Raw genomic sequence first — 16726 nt, 5'->3', positions numbered from 1 at the left:
CAGAGTGTGATTTTGATTTTTCCAACATGAATATGTATCTTAAATATGTGCCCTATGGTTACACTTAACAATCTCTCTCTATATATAAAACCCTAATATGCAAATAGACTGAACAACTGAACTGGTCGCTATGACATGCGCTGACCACCAGAGGGCACGTGTGGAATATGGCCGGTGTTGGCAGCAGGCTGCAGAGCGCAGACCATGGTGGGTGTTGGCCATGGTTGGATGGTGGAGCAGATGAGTGGGGGCGCCAGACCAAGGTTGGGGGCTGGTCGCTGTCATTGGGGCGAGACTCTGGTGGTTACTGAAAATTCTTTGCTCTCGTTTGCCATGGTCCTGCCCGGTGCTCACACCTGCTGCTGGTGCCGGAGCCTCCACCACCTCTGCTGCTCACACCCGCTGCTGGCGCCTAGCTCCAGTCCTGATCGCTCAGTGCTGTCAGCGGGTGCAAGTGGTGGCTGCCAGCCCCAATCGCCCCTGTGGGCTTTTCCACCTCCCTCTGTTCCTGAGGGGCGATCGGGGCAGCAGCCGCCACTTGCACCCTCTGATGGCGCCGGCTCCACTTGCAACTGCTGCTGGCACTGGCCCCAATTGCTCTGCGCATGGGATCGGTGGCAGCAGGAGCAGTGCTGCTGGCAGACAGGAGACAGGGGGAAGGGGGCATGGAGTGGCCAGGCGGGGGCGCGGAGGATGGTCTGGGACCCGCCCCTGTGCCCACTGCAGCCTCGCAGCTCACAGGTCCTTTCAAGGTGCACGAATTTGTACACTGGGCCCCTAGTAATAAAATAAAACTCCAGCTTTGACAAGCTGACACACACCACCCTAGCTGTGGGACATTACCTTGTGGGACATAGTGAAGTCACCTTGCTTCTTATGGAATTTTCTTAAAAGCTCTATGTACAAACTTCTACTTCATTGGTCAACATTTAGTCATGTGGTTATCCTTCTTTGAGGGAGCCTGGGAAAAGTAGCTTTTTAGTGGGCACACACATTGCTGCCTCAACCAAATCAAGGTTTGTTAACAAGGAAGAAAGAAAGAAAAGATCTCAGGTGGGCAACTCTATCTAGTTGGAATAGAAAGGAATTTGTCCCCTGCAGAATTGGTACAAAGATTATAGAAGCAGGCCTCGGCAAAACTGTCAGAAATAATGCTACTTAATTGGTCTGATTAACCTCAGAAACACTGCCTGTGCTGCTATCCATGCCAGTGAAAGTGATGACTTCTGCCCAGCTGTTTCCCTTTTCCCATGTCACTACCAAATCAAAACCTTCCATGGCTGCATCTTATTGATGAAAACGAGGTCACTGACCTCCAAGGGATGATGGGAAATGTAGTTTAAGACAATCCCATCTGAAGAAGGTAGAATTCACAGTAGGGGTGAGTAAGCATATTTCATTGATCCTAAGACACCCCTCCCCCCCGCCACACACACACATTTTCATGTCTCTTAAGTCAGCATACTTTTGACAGTCAATGATGGCTGTTGGCCATCTGGCAGTTTTGTGATATGGTTGCTGTTGCTTGTATGTACATGAAACCCCCAAATAAGTTGGAGAAAGTATCACCATCAAAAGAGTGCAGATAGCCATGGCTGGTGTGGCTCAGTTGGTTAGGCAGCATCCTGTGCACCGAAAGGTTGCAGTTGTGGTTGCCCATTGGATTGCAGGTCAGGGCACATGCTGGGGTTTCAGACTTGATCCCTGGTAGAGGGAATGAAGGAGGCAGCCCATTGATGTCTTGCTCTCCCACCAATGTTCTCCCTCTCCCCTCCTCTCTCTCTAAAAATCAATTAAAAATATTTTTTTAAAGTGCAGATGGGGTCTCAGTAGTTTGGAAGGAAATCCTGGAGGCAACAGTGAAGCACGTGTTTTTAAATACTGTCTCATCAAAGAATCACATAGGTTGCAAAACCAGCAACGCAGACAATGCTGAGTTGAAAAGGGACTCATAAGAGTTCTACACTAAATATAAAAAAACTCCTAGAATTAAGTTAACTGATTTATTTTGTATTTTTATGTATTCACAAGAGATTTGCACCTAAATAAAATTAAGTGAGATTTTTTAATAAGCACAAAATAAAAATTCTAAATTGATAACTCTAACTGATAAAAATAGCCTAACTATTGACCCAGGTATACGACTCCCAGAAATTTAGTCTGAGTAGGGAGTGGCAGAGCATAGATGTAAACCTATTATCTAAATTATTGTGCATTTTGTGGTCACAGCCTCTTCTCTGGATTTGTTGGTATGACTGAGGGCCTCTGTTGATGATCATGAAACAGAATATGCCAGGACACTGAAAAAATGTTTTTCATGTTAGAATGGTGGGTTACTAGGGATGGCATAAATGGTAGCAAAAATGGAGGGTAAATAATGGTCTCCCTCTTTTTTGAAAAGTAACAGCTTGTTGCATATCATAGATTAATGAAAATTTAATCAAAAGAACCAGAACAGAATGTGCCGGTGAAGGATTCAGAATTGGTTACTGAAAATTCATTTTGATACCATGTACCATATTTAAAGGGTAAATGGGGGATAGTGGTGACAGAATGAGACTTGACTTTGGGTGGTGAACACACAATACAATATACAGATCAAGTGTTATAGAATTGTATACCTGACACCTATATACTTTTATTAACCAATGTCACCCCAATAAATTCAATAAAAATAGAATGTATAAAAAAAGAAAGAAATTTATCCTGAGGGGGGAAAACAAAGCTGATAATAACTTAACTGTTCAACAATGATAACAAGAGCTACTATTTTTCTGTTGAAACTTTACTATGTACCAGGCCTTCAACATACATTATTTTATTTATTCTCATAACAGCCAAGTGAGGTAGATATTAATCTTATCCCCATTTTAAATACGAGGCCCAAACATGTGACAACTTGTCCAAGATCAAACAGCTACTAGGCAGTGGAATCAGGATTTAAACTTTCTTCTATGGGTTTATATAGATCCAAGCCTGTGCTATGCAAATATTAGAAAATGAAGTATGTTGCAATAATAAACATGCTGCACAGTTCTGAGCGGAAAAGAAAAAAAGCAAATTTGTATATATACTATAATCATAACTATGTTAAATGTGTGTATAAAAGGTTAAAAACTCAAGAAGTCTGCAAAATATCTAGAAATAATTTGCAGTAAAACATGAATGTCCAGGATGGATTTCTGACAACCAGTAGGTCTAGTGTCTCTGAATCTTTTTTTGGGTTATGGCACCTGTATTAATCTGTTCCAGCTTCCAAAACAAAATACCACAGGCTGGTTTTGCAACCTATGTGATTCTTGGATGAGACAGTATTTTCTCATAGTTTGGATACTAGATGTCTAAGCTCACAGTACCAGCAAATTCCATTCCTGGTGAGGATGCTTTTCTTGGCTTGTAGATGACCACCTTCTCACTGTGTCCTCACCTGGCCTTTCCTCTGTGTGCACATGGAGATCGGGACCTGCCCCTGGGATCGGGACCCCACCAGTGCACTATCAGGGTGGGGAGGGATGCGGGAGGTTGGCCAGCCAGGGAGGGACAACCAGGCCGGCAGGGGGGCAGTTAGGAGCAATCAGGCCAGCAGGGAGGGGGAAGTTGGGGGCAACCTGGCTGGCAGGCAGGTGAGCAATTAGGAGCCAGCAGTCTAGGATTTTGAGAGGGATGTCTGACTGCCAGTTTAGGCCTAATCTCCCGACATCCCCTGAGGGGTCCTGGATTGAAGAGGGTGCAGGCTGGGCTGAGGGGACACCCCTCCCGTGCACAAATTTTGTGCACCAGTCCTCTAGTGCGTATGTGTGTGTGCATATCTATTTATCTATCTATCTATCTATCTATCTATCTATCTATCTATCTATCGATAGATAGATATGCAAACGACCGACCAAATGACTGGTTGCTGTGACACACACTGACTATTAGGGAGCAGACACTCAATGCAGGAGCTGCCCACTGGTTGTCAGTGTGCTCCCACAGCGGGAGCACCACTCAGCTAATCGACCGATCCCAGCAGCCCAGCCTGGCGGCAGCCACTCACTCCCTCAGTAGTCCTGCAAGTCCAATCTCTGGAGAACAAGCCAGGCACTGACAGACTGGCACTGCCTGCACAATTCCAACAGTGCCGCTGGCCTCCTGGAAGTCGGCCTCGGGCCAGTGGCTGCTTCCCTTCCCTAGACGGTCAGCAAGGAAGAAATGATATAAAAGTGGACACCAGGTGGCTCCCAACAACCAGCGTGAAAGTCAGCGGGACGGATTCAGATCCCAGGTTGGCAAGAGCATCCCACTGCCTGCCTGGAAGGCCGATCACATCCCGCCCCCCCACCCCCCGCCTCCTTGGGATGGGCACCAGACACACTGCACAAACCTCTCCCATTTGGGACTGACTGGGCGTGAGCCTGCAGTAGGCACAGCAGGGCCGGGATGAGTGGGAATGGCAGGAAGGAGTGGCAGGTGGTGTTGGACTGCCAGTTGATCCCCTAGGCCACACCAAGGGACCCCACCAGTGGACGAATTGGTGCACCAGGCCTCTGGTAATTACATAAGCCTCATTCTCATTATTTTAAGTAAAATTTATTGGTTTTTGAAAATAAAGCTATTAACATAAATGACATAGATACTTTTCAAAAGAAGACAGAAGGAAGGCCAAGAGACATATGAAAACATGCTCAAAGTCACTAATCATCCGAGAGATGCAAATCAAAACGACAGTGAGGTACCATCTCACACCTGTCAGAATGGCTATCATCAACAAATCAACAAACGACAAGTGCTGGTGAGGATGTGGAGAAAAAGGAACCCTCATTCACTGCTGGTGGGAATGCACACTGGTGCAGCCACTGTGGAGAACAGTATGGAGTTTCCTCAAAAAACTAAAAATGGAACTCCCATTTGACCCAGTGATTCCACTTCTAGAAATATATCCCAAGAAACCAGAAACACCAATCAGAAAGGATATACGCACTGCTATGTTCATAGCAGCACAATTTACAATAGCTAAGATTTGGAATCAGCCTAAGTGTCCATCAGCAGATGAGTGAATTAAAAAACTGTGGTACATCTACACAATGGAATACTATGCTGCGGTAAAAAAGGAGTTCCTACCATTTGCAACAGTATGGATGGAACTGAAGAGCATTATGCTAAGTGAAATAAGCCAGTCGGAGAAAGATAGATATCACATGATCTCACTCATTTATGAAATATGATGAACAACATAAACTGATGAACAAAAACAGATCCAGAGACAGAGAAGCATCAATCAGACCATCAAACCTCAGAGGGAAGGTAGGGGAGGGTGGGAATAAGGGGGAGAGATCAACCAAAGGACTTGTACACATGCATATAAGCATAACCAATGGACACAGACAACAGGGGGGTGAGAGCATGAGTGGGGGGGGCAATGGGGGAATAAGGACACAAATGTAATACCTTAATCAATAAATTTAAGAAAGAGAGATTACTAATCTCAATGACATCTGTTATAAATGAAGGAAATAATTTTAATTCTACTTCTGGTTATAACATAATTACAATATACTTATACTGGGATGTTATTTTGCTCTGTTTATGGTGAAAGGTAACGTAGATAAAGTGTCACAATATACACACGTGATTTAATAAATGATTACCAGGTGAGCCGAGACATTAGCACCCCCAGGACACAGAAGACAACACTGTAAGCATCCCCAGAGGCTCCTGAAGTTTCCGTGCCTGGTCTCAGTCCCATTCCTCCTCCAAACAGGAAACCCACATCCTCACTTTGTCACCATCCTTTCCTCACTTTTCTTCATTGTTTTATGTCAAATATATGCATCCTTAAATGATATAAATTAACGTTACCTGTTATTTATAGGTATGAATGGAATTAGTAATATCTCTGTATTGTTTCTTGCTTCTTCATTCAATGTTATATTTGTAAGATTATTATTTTGTGCAGTGGTACTTTGTACATTTTTTTTCTTTTAATTAAATCTTTATTGTTCAGATTATTACATTTGTTCCCTTTTTTCCCCCCATAACTCCCCTCCTCCCAGTTCCCGCCCCACCCTCCGGCCTCACTCCCCACCCACTGTCCTCATCCATAGGTGCACGATTTTTGTCCAGTCTCTTCCCACATCTCCCACACCCCTTTCCCACCCAAGAATAGTCAGTCCATTCCCTTTCTATGTCCCTGATTCTATTATAATCAACAGTTCATTCTGTTCATCAGATTATTTATTCACTTGATTCTTAGATTCACTTGTTGATAGATGCATATTTGTTGTTCATAATTTGTATCTTTACCTTTTTCTTTCTCTTCCTCTTCTTAAAGGATACCTTTCAGCATTTCATATAATCCTGGTTTGGTGGTGATGACCTTCTTTAGCTTTTCCTTATCTGTGAAGCTCTTTATCTGACCTTCAATTCTGAATGATAGCTTTGCTGGATAAAGTAATCTTGGTTGTAGGTTCTTGGTATTCATCACTTTGAATATTTCTTGCCACTCCCTTCTGGCCTGCAAAGTTTCTGTTGAGAAATCAGCTGACAGTCGTATGGGTATTCCCTTGTAGGTAACTGAGTTTCTTTCTCTTGCTGTTTTTAAGATTCTCTCTTTATCTTTTGCTCTTGGCATTTTAATTATGATGTGTCTTGGTGTGGTCCTCTTTGGATTCCTTTTGTTTGGGGTTCTCCGCGCTTCTTGGACCTGTAAGTCCATTTCTTTCACCAGGTGGGGGAAGTTTTCTGTCATTATTTCTTCAAATAGGTTTTCAATATCTTGCTCTCTCTCATCTTCTGGCACCCCTATAATTCTGATGTTGGTATCCTTGAAGCTGTCCCAGAGGCTCCTTACACTATCCTCGCATTTTTGGATTCTTTTTTCATTTTGCTTTTCCGGTTGGATGTTTTTTGCTTCCTCGCATTTGAAATCATTGACTTGATTCTTGCGCTCCTCTGGTCTGCTGTCGGGCGTCTGTATAATATTCGTTATTTCAGTCCGTGTGTGCTTAATTTCTAGTTGGTTCCCCAATATAAGATCGAGGGTCTTGTTAGTTTTCGTGTAGATCTCATTGAGTTTATCGGTAGCTTCTAAACAGTTCTTGAGAGACCTTAAAAGTGTGGTTCCGAACTCTATTTCTTCCATTGACAATTTTGTCCTGTTTCTTTGTCTCCACATTTTGTTATGCTTCCTTGGTGCACCCCCTAGTGGTCTTTGTTCGCAGTCTTATAGATAAATCTTGATTGTTGTAGCTAATTCCAGGGAGGGTTTGACCTCCAGGCCAAGTGGCTATGAGAATCAGCTGTGTCAGCAGTGAGAGAACTTCTGTCCTCTAGGGAGGTGCTAATCTAGCCTTTGCCTGAGGCTATCCGGCAAATGCCTCTGTGCAGGGCTTGGGCAGGGCGGGTCGCACAGGATCAACAGGGTGGGCCGGAGAGAGCAGTTATGGTGGCTCTCAGTCCTGTCCCCAGGGGCTCTGCCTGAGTCCCAGCACCCGCTGCAAAACTCGGAGAGAAAGCTGCACTCGCTCTGACCGAAGCCAGACAGTCCCGCTTCTCCCGTTTGAGTCTGGGTCCCTAAAGACTCGCCCGGATCTGGAGCTCAGAGTCTGCGACTCCCTCCCGATTGAAAACGCCAACCGCGCCCTCCGCCGCCAGCCTGCTCCTCGCACTCCGCACCTCAGAATTTGACTTCAGCACTGCGCCTCCTCTGAGTGTCCGTATGCGTTTCTCTTTCCTCCTAGTTGTAGGACTTCCACTCAGCCAGCGTTCCTGTGGTTCTGGGTGATGTCCGTTCCGTGTTTTAGTTTCACTTTTGAAGTAGTTGTTGAAAGCAGCAAACTCCGGCGTTAACCTATGCTGCCATCTTGGTTCTCCGGTACTTTGTACATTTTTGCTGATAAAATGGTATTCTTTCCTATAAATATGCCAAAATTTATTGATTCAGTTCATAAAAGTGGAAATTAATATTGTTTCCATATTTGGAAGAAAATGATAACAAAAATACTGCTCACAAACTCTTATGTGATGCAACTAACAATGTACATTTAAATACATATGTGTATCATAGAAGCATGAATAGACTGGTGAACCTCAGAGGGAAGGCATGCAAGGGTGGGGGGGGGGAAGAGATCAACCTATGAACTTGTATGCATATATGCATAACCCGTAGACACAGACAGTGGGGTGGTGAAGGCCTGGGGGGCGGGTTGAGGATGGGAGCAGGCTGGAAGAGGTTAGTGGGAGGGAAAGGAAGACCTATGTAATACTTTCAACAATATAGATTTAAAAATAAATAAATGCATATGTGTAAAATAGACTAACAGAAAATTAATGAGAAGGTAGAAAAAGAACAGTAGCATAGACTCAAGGAAGGTAAAAGGAAGCAATCAAGGTAAAATAAATCAGTAAATGAGAAAAAAGTATACAATAGAAAGAATCACAGAATCAGAAGTTAGTTCTTTGGGAAAAAATAACATTGGTGAATTGATAATGAAATTGGTTAAAGAAAATCAGTAGGTATAAGTATCCTTTTGCAAAGTGCTTTTTACAATGTCTTTAAAAAGTTGGGATCATTGAGATATAATTTACACACAGGGTCTCATGAGTCCTTACAGAGCCACCACCAAAACCAAAACATAGGACGTTTTCATCACCCCCAAATTCCTCACGTCTCTCAACCCCCAGGCCCTGACAACCACTGGTCTGTTTTCTGTCCCTATAGGAGGGCTTTCTCAAGAATGCCATATAGTGGAGTCATGCAGAATGCAGTTTTGCATTGGCTTCCTTCACGGGAAGGGACATGCATGGGACTTCTGGAGGTGAATGTACCTTTTCTTCCCCTGGGTAGTGTTACATGACTTGACCACTTAATAATTACTTATCACATTGGAGGCTTATGCTTTTACAATTGTGTTTATATTCAGAGTGTGTTTTACAAATATACATAGTATTTGATTTCATGCCATTTATCTTTTATAACTTTGGAAGGGTTGTTTATTAAATAGCGAATGTTAACCTTTGAAAGGAAGTGAACGGTTATCGGGAACCATTACGAGGACATCAGTTACCTCAGGAGGACCAGGGATGGGGACATGATTGTCCTGGAGCAAAAGGAGGGTCCAAGCCTGCTGGCATGTTCTCCATCTTCAGCTGAGTGGTTGTTAGCAGGATGTCAACATTGCACAAGCACAGGGGCTTGCAGCACCCTGCAGTCGCGCTAATGGTGCCCCCTGGAATCAGGCAGGTACAGTCAACATGGCCACCCTGGCAGCACAGGCGGGACGGCCTGACCAGGCAAACGCACGGGGAGAGTCTGTGAACCTCAGTCGGATGCATAGCAGCCTGTAACCTTAACCACCTGTAACCTTAACCACCTGTAACCTTAACCACCTGTAACCTTAACCACCTGTAATCTTAACCAGCCCTCCGCATTACCAGGCAAGGTGGCATATCAGCCAATTCCAGGAATTAGGACGTGGACATCTTTGGGCACCACTGCTCTGCCCACCACTCTCAGCTCCCTATCCAGCGCTCACCTCCCACTACATCCCCTGTGTGTGCCAATCCTCGCAGAGAGTCCAGAGAGTCCGGAAAGAGCAGTTGGCTGGTCCTGGTGGTGCTGCTGCTGATGGTGGTGAGGGGTGAGGGTGGGGAAGGGGGGCTCTGCCCAGGAACTAGGCCAGTAGCAGAAGGAGGCAGGCTGGGAACTAGGGCTCTCCAGGCCAGCCACCACTGCCTGCCAGCCTGGAGAGCAGGTCAGTTTTCTTGGGGCCCCGATGTGTTTCCATAATCTATGCCCCAGTATCTGCCGCTTCCTCCCCCCTCCCCCAACCCCACCCACTCCAGAACTGGAAGGGGCCTGCGACATGCAAGTATACAGCAGCATTATTGTGCTGCGGTTGTTCTGAAAATGAAAGAGGGAGGTTGTGTGCTCAGAGGAGGGAAGGGAGGCTGGCAAAGCTAGCCACCGCGGGTCGTGTTCCTGACTCCCACGACCCCTTCAATGCACTTCTCCCCTTCCTCTCCCTGGTGACAAGGGCCCCAGGGCTCCCGGGGGGTGCTGGTGCTGGACTAGCCGCCATCACAACCCGCCCCCATGTATGTCTCTGTGGGCAGAAAGCCCAGCTGGAAAATCTCTCCCAAACTTCGTCACTCAGACAGCATGTCACCCCGCCGAGAAATAATCACTGGGTCAGGATCACAGCCATAGCCTGAGCAACCAAGCCCACCTTCTCCAGAGAGGGGTTTGAAGTGGAAGGATGAAGTCCCACGAACGTTCTTTTCTGGCTCTGAGGGCTGTGGGTGTCCCATCCCATGTGTGATGGTCTGTCCACCTGAGCTCATGCCACAGGGCCCAGAACGGAGACAGGGTGAGAATATGGAGGAAGGAGGGTGGAACCGAGTCTGCCCTATTTCCAAGGCGCCATCACTCTTTACTGCCCATCTTCACTGAGCCCATCCTGCCCATGCCCCGGTTGGCTACTGTAGGGGCAGTCTCTACGTGAGCTCCCTGACCATTGGATGCAGCCTGTCCGGGCCTGTCCTCTGCATTCTCACTCCATCCACGCACCTTTGTCAGACGCCATAGGATCGCAGAGTAAGATCCAGAGCCACCTCCAGCAACTCCCACATTTTGGGTGTCAGGACGCCCTGCCTTGGGGTTGGTGACGTCCGCATCATTCCCAGCCCCGCAAAACCCCTCCCCCCACCCCCACCCCCACCCAATGTGTCAGGAATTTAACGATGCCCCTTGAAAAGAGTAGACCCCACCCTTGCTTTGGCTCACTCAGTCCCACAGTCTCTACTACTACCTTTACTGCCTGAACCACATCAAGGGACATTATCCCCGGTTAATTTTATTCCAAACCAGATCCCCTTCTCCAATCTCGAATGTTCTATCCACCATTACCCCGCCATGCATGCGTGCGTGCGTGCGTGTGTGTGTGTGTGTGTGTGTGTGTATTGACACCGTCTCTGGGGGAATGGAGTCTGGCAGAACCAACCCTCAACTCACTCAAACACAAGTCTGTGTCCCTCTGAGTCCCAGGCCCACACAGCCCTGCCAGGTCCTGGCTCAGGGAAGCAACCGGACCCCAGCTCTCAGTGAAGGGGAAAGGGAGCACAGAGTGAGACTCAGCCTTGTGTGACCTGCCGAGGCAGTGGGGGAGACTGCGCGGGCGCGCAGAACTGCCACTTCCAGGAGGACCTGTGTCTCGGGCTGGTTAAATACAGTATTTGAAGGGGGCCACGTACCACATGGAGACTTATCAACCACCCTCGCCATAGAAACCGGCGGGAGGAGGGGCATTAGTGGGCTAGGGCAGGCAGGGTGTGAACCCTCTGCTAGGCAGTTTCCTCAGGTTGGCCCGCAGCCCCCACAACAGACTCATTCCCTGTCCTTCAGGCTGGAGTCTAACCCTTGCTCTTCCTCTGTATTCCCGCACCTTCCCCTGTGATCCTCAACTCCCTGGGCTGTGGCTTCTGCCTCCACCTCTCTACTGAAACCCAGGAGGGAGAACTGAGCGGAGCGTCAAAGGTGAGAGCTAAAGAGGGGAGGAGGCCGACCCCCGGGTGGCTGGCAGAGTTGTCCATGTGCGTGAGGTGGCGCCAGCGGGAGGGAAGGACTCCACAGGGAGGACTGGTCCTGGGAAGAGGGAAGATGAGCTCGAGTGTGCTCTTTACACCCGCTGGAGTAGAGGTGCAGGGAAGGCCACCGAAGGAAAGCCACGGGGAGATCAAGCGTGTTCAGACAGCAAAGCAGGGCAGATGGGAGGAGACCCAATGACTGTGGGAAAGAGGGACTGAGCAGCTCCAATCCCTCCCTGCCCTGATCCCCTCTTCCACCTGTCCCCCCGCCCCCCGCCCCCAAGAGAGACCACAGAGGTTTCTTTATTTAAACAAACAGGCTTTTATTGAGGGGGGAGAGAGAGAGAGAGAGAGAGAGAGAGAGAGAGAGAGAGAGAGAGAGAGAGAGAAACATCAATCGGCTGCGAGCCCACAACCTGGACACGTGCCCTGACCCGGAATCGAACCTGTGACCTGTTGGTTCACGGGACAATGCTCAACCAGCCAGCTGAGCCAGATCGGCCAGGGTGAGACCACAGAATTTGAGAGGGACCTTAATTTGAAACTGCTGAGAAATGGGGTGGGGAGGAGGCATAAGGAGGGGGAGAGGAAGCCTTGGCTGATGTGGAACAGGAGGGAACCAGCTTGGCCGCAGCTGCCGGGCTGCTCCTCTTGCACCAAGATGCTGGGCTCCACCTGTCCAACAGAGCAGAGTCGGGGAGGAGCCTCAAGCCAGGGCCAGCCCACAGCCCTCCTCAACAGCCACGGCTGTGGGAAGGGGTATGGTGTGTGTAACACTCACATCAAAGGTTCCGGAACTTGTCAGCCAGGGACTGCATGGCCGCTGCAACAGAGAGAGGCATAAGCAGGCACTCCAGATGGAGGGATCGAGAAGCCGCCTAGCCCTGCAACCTGAAACCCCCTCCAGTCCCTACCCAAGGAGCCCTGGGCCTGACTCAGTCACTCACCACTTGAATTAAGTGTGGAAATGTTTTCCAAACAGGACAAAGTGTGCCAGCACGCAAGCTCTGGGGCATACCAGAGCCATTCAGAATTTGTCAAACAAACAAGACCCACAGAAGCCACAGCAAGCAGCAGTTGAAGGGAGAATCAGCGAGGCATCTCTAGACGTCCGTCCTGAGAGAAGATCTCTAGGACTGGTTCTCCGTGGCAAAGTGTGCTTGTAGCTCCGACCACACTTTCTTTCCTCTCTGTCCACACACCTAGCTGTACATGCACAGTAGGCTCCAGGGCCAGGCGTGCTGAGTTCTCCTCCCCACAGGAATGTTGGGCCCTGTGAGGCCGCCTGTACCTGCAGCCTGCCCCAGCCCCAAGCTAAGGCACTGAAGTCTGGCCCTGCCCCTGCCCCTGCCCCTGCTCCTGCCCCTGCCCCTGCCCCTGCCCCAGCCAGAGGTTCCTCCTACCTAGTTGCTGTCTAAGGTCGTATATTTGTCTCTGCAGCTCCGGGCACTAGGCCAGCAGACACCAGAGAAAGAGAAATGATTAGTATACTCAGGCCTCCTCTCCCCTCGACGACACCCCGCCCCCACCACCTGGGCTAGCCCCGCATGGGCTCCTCAGTGGGAAAAGGAGGTGCATGCCCTCCTGGAGGTGTGGGATGGGGCAGCGGCTGCGGCGGTGTGGGGAGAGGGGACAGGCACGGGTCGGTTTAATCTGGACACACAACCCACAGTCTAGCTCAGAAATGCACTTCTAGGAGCCAGAGGAAGCGTTACCCGAGGACAACCCTCTGCTCCAGGTGGTTGCTGCTGCCTTTCCGGTGCTGGGGGATGTCCACGTGGTGCCTGGTCACCTGAGAGGGAAAGGACACCAAATCCAGCTCCCAAAGCTCCCAGGGAGGTGGAAAGGGCTTAGCAGGGTCTCACGTGAGGCAGCACCCCCCTCTGCTGGCAGCAAGTTGCCCCTGCTCTGCCCAGCAGCTCCACCCTTCTCTCTGGGCCTGCCTCGCCTGTTCCCCAGGGGCAGCCCACCCACGGCTGTGGTCCCCAACACTGTGTGTGGCCCTGGGTTGGATGCTTGCAGAGCTGCAGGCAAAACCAGCCCCTGGGACGAGCCCAGTGGCCCAACACGACCTATCGGAAAAGGCCCTGTTCCGCTGAAACTCTGTGTCTGGAGTGGCAGTTTGGGGCACAGCCACGAGAGTCACCCCTGTGCACAAACCCCAGGCAGAGGATGAAGTGCCTCGAGCCCTGCCCTGTCCAGACACCCTATTTCCTGTGGGAGAAGCTGTCTGGGCAGGCAGGGAGGCAGGGAGCAGGGCTGAGCCCCTGGTGGAGCCAGAGCAGGAGGGTTCCCTCCTCAGCCTCTCTCCCCGCCGCTCCCAGCAGACCCACGGGACTCACTGGAGGCTGTGGGCCCTCTGGGCAGGACTTCTCCCTGGCTCAGGGCCCAGGGCTGTGCTTGTCCTGGAACCCCGGCGGCTCTGCCTTGGCCTTCACCGCTGCTGCATTCTCGGCAGAATGGCCCTGGACTGTGTGTCTGAGGACGAAATAAAAATTTCTCACTTATTTGGACTCGGGATGTGTGTGGGTGTGTGTGTGCGCGTGTGTGTGTGCGTGTGCGTGTGCGTGTGTGTGTGTGTGTGTGTGTGTGTGTGTGTGTAGGGGCTGGGGTGAGGCAGGGAATAGGGAAGGCAGTTCAGAGGCGGACCCCATCAGCACTTTCGCCCTCAGTCAGCCCCGGTCAGGAGGCCAGGCTGAGCTAGACACAACAGTGGGGTGCTGAGACAGCCCACGGCCCCCTGCAAGGACAGCTCGGGGAGCAGCTAGCAAGTAGGAGTCAGGGAGCCGATGGTTCTAAACACTGAAGCTTTGGGGCCCAAAGTCTTAAGGGGTCCCCCGATCCAAACCAGCTGCCCCAGCCCTCCCTACCACCCTAGCGGGGAAACTTGCCAGGTGTGGAGAATGGTGCCTGGCACACATGGAGGGCTAGCTTAGGGTTTGCCCTGGCTAAAACCACCCAGATCTGGCATCCTAATGACCCAGGGTGCCCAATGACAAGCCCTGAGGAGGGACAGAGGGAGCATGCCTAGAGAAGTGCAGGGCGGGTTGGGGAGCGGGGAGGACCATGGCCTCATACTCACTTGGACTTTTGGGCCTGGGTCGCTCTGCGGTTCCTTTTCTTCTACCACCACCGGCAGGGACCCCTTCTTCCTCCTGGCCCCAGACTTCTTCTGCCCAGCGCCGGTGTGCTTGGGCTGTGTGGTTCCCAAAGGGTCCAAGGAATACCCCTTGCCCCTCCCAAGCACCGGACCACCAGCGACTGGGGGGAAGGTGGCTGGCTCCAGGGCAGCTGCTGAGACTCCCTGCCCCCAGGAAGGGAAGGTACCCTGGGGGGCAACTTTGGAGGCCCCCGCTAGGGATTTCTTCTCCTGGGCCACTTTCCTTCCAGGAGTGGCCTTGGGCGGGCTGCCTGCAGCAGCGGCTCCGGGCAGGTAGCTGGGCCTGCTCCCCGCCTTCCCGCAGACCACACTTTGGGGTTTCCCACGGGACACGTCCAGCTCTCCAACAGCCCGCCTCGCCCCAACTGAAGCCAGTCGTGGGGGAGCGGAGGGCAGGAAAGAGGAACTTGGCATGCAAAGGAACTTGTCCCTGGCATGGGCACCCGAGTGTCTGGGTGTGTCTTGCAGGCTCCTGGGTTTGGCCTGGCCCCCTCCTTTGCCATAGAGGCTCAAACTCAGCAGGTACAGCTCGCTGAATTCATCTGATGACTCGGAGTGGGAAGGCCAGCCCACCAGGCCTTCTTCCGAGGACCACTGGGGACCCACGGTGACCCTTGACCTATTCTTAGCTCCTCTTTCGCAGTTTCCCCAGGCCCGGCCTCCCGCAGGCTCCATGACGGGCAGCCGGGCTGTGGAAGGCCGCCGAGATCCCACCAGACCATAGGCCTGCGAGCTTCTACCCTCGGGACCTGCCTGCAAGTCCACCCAAAGGGCGGACGCCTCAGAGTCGCAGCAGCTCTCTGGGGAGGGGTTTCTGCGGACAGCCAGGTGATCCCGGTCGGTCAGCTGCTGCAGGGTGGCCACCGCGGCCTCCTCGGCAAGGTAGTCGAGAGGGCCCCCGTCGAAGTCGGCCGGGGAGCCAGGTCGGCCTTCGCAACCCCAAAGCATCCCTTCCATCACTTCCCGCTCGTCCTGGAAGCCTTCGAGGTCTGAGAACGCGCCCTCGTCCTGGCTGCTGGGCAGGGGCGTCCCCCAAGTAGGGCCTAGTCCACCGGCCTGCTCCCCGCCCGCTGGGTGGGACCCCACTCCCCAAACAGACCCCTCGTCCTTGTTGGGGGAGCTCATGTCGCCAAGTCCCGACAGCCCAGGCACAGGGTAAACGGTCGCCCTGAGCACAGGCAGCGGCAGGAGCGCGAGGCCTTGACCTTCCGAGAGAGCCTTTGTCACCACAGGCAGCTCACGCGGTGGCCTCCACGCGTGCGCGACTCCCAAGAGCCATCAACGTCCAGGCGTTCTCATTGGTGCGTGTCCTGCCGCCTGCCAATCAGTGCGCCCCTTCTAGGCCCGCCCCCCAGGCCCTGGCCAATAGGGTGGAGGGCCTCTGGTTGGTCCAGGCGTGCGTGCATGCGTGCGTGCGTGCGACGTCACAGCGGCAGTTGGAAGCCAATCCGGTGGAGGAGTGTGGTCATAGGCGGGCTCCTCCCATCACTTCCTGCCCCGCCTCCCCCTGCCAGGCACCTACTGTCCGACTGGAGTCAAAGCACCTAGCCTCCGCTTCCCATGTACGAAGCGGGGAGATGATGCACCTGTTTGGGGGGTGGGTCGAGGGATGGGTGGTGAGGGTGCAAGCTCAGGATGGAGGTGAAGCACCAGCCACTCTTCTGCAACAACACTCACGACCCAACAGGGAAACGCACACCCGAGCGCTGGGTCAGCGGTGGGTCCACATACATTTTCCATAAAGGCCCGGGGAGCAAAAGTTGAGGCATTTACGGGCGGCAGGGTCGCTGTCGCAACTCCATTTCCCTTAGGATGGGTGGTCAAATCGGCCCAGGGCTGTGTGTTGCTGGGCCGGTTTGGTGGAAGGGCTGGGGTTTGCCCCCTCCCTCAGCCCCGCCCCCACTCTGAGTCAGTTCAAAGAAGGGGGACTCCCCATGGCCAGTGCACACCCCAAAAGATGCTCACCATCACTGAGCCTGGGGACACGGACGCAAACCGTAAACC

At 51.4% G+C, this 16726-nt stretch overlaps 1 protein-coding gene across 1 annotated transcript; it reads right to left on the bottom strand.

Moving 5' to 3' along the window:
* Positions 1-13273: 13273 nt before the first annotated feature.
* LOC132223552 (uncharacterized protein CXorf49 homolog) lies at positions 13274-15847 on the bottom strand. Its single transcript, XM_059678677.1, has 2 exons — positions 14645-15847; positions 13274-13354 (listed from the first exon to the last, which is right to left on the bottom strand). The coding sequence occupies exons 1-2, from the start codon at positions 15845-15847 to the stop codon at positions 13274-13276; spliced, it is 1284 nt and encodes a 427-aa protein (XP_059534660.1).
* Between the last annotated feature and the right edge of the window lie 879 nt (positions 15848-16726).

Source organism: Myotis daubentonii, chromosome X (assembly GCF_963259705.1).
Source record: "Myotis daubentonii chromosome X, mMyoDau2.1, whole genome shotgun sequence".
Lineage (NCBI taxonomy): Eukaryota > Metazoa > Chordata > Mammalia > Chiroptera > Vespertilionidae > Myotis > Myotis daubentonii.
Note: the sequence above shows the minus strand (reverse complement) of the source record. Positions and strands in the feature narration are given on the sequence as shown.

Bases quoted from the DNA above. Each gene is read 5' to 3' on its own strand.
- LOC132223552 (XM_059678677.1), bottom strand. From the start codon at position 15,847: ATGAGCTCCCCCAACAAGGACGAGGGGTCTGTTTGGGGAGTGGGGTCC. The intron at 13,355-14,644 runs GTGAGTATGAGG...TTTCCCTCTCAG, and splicing joins ACCCAGGCCCAAAAGTCCAA to GTGACCAGGCACCACGTGGA.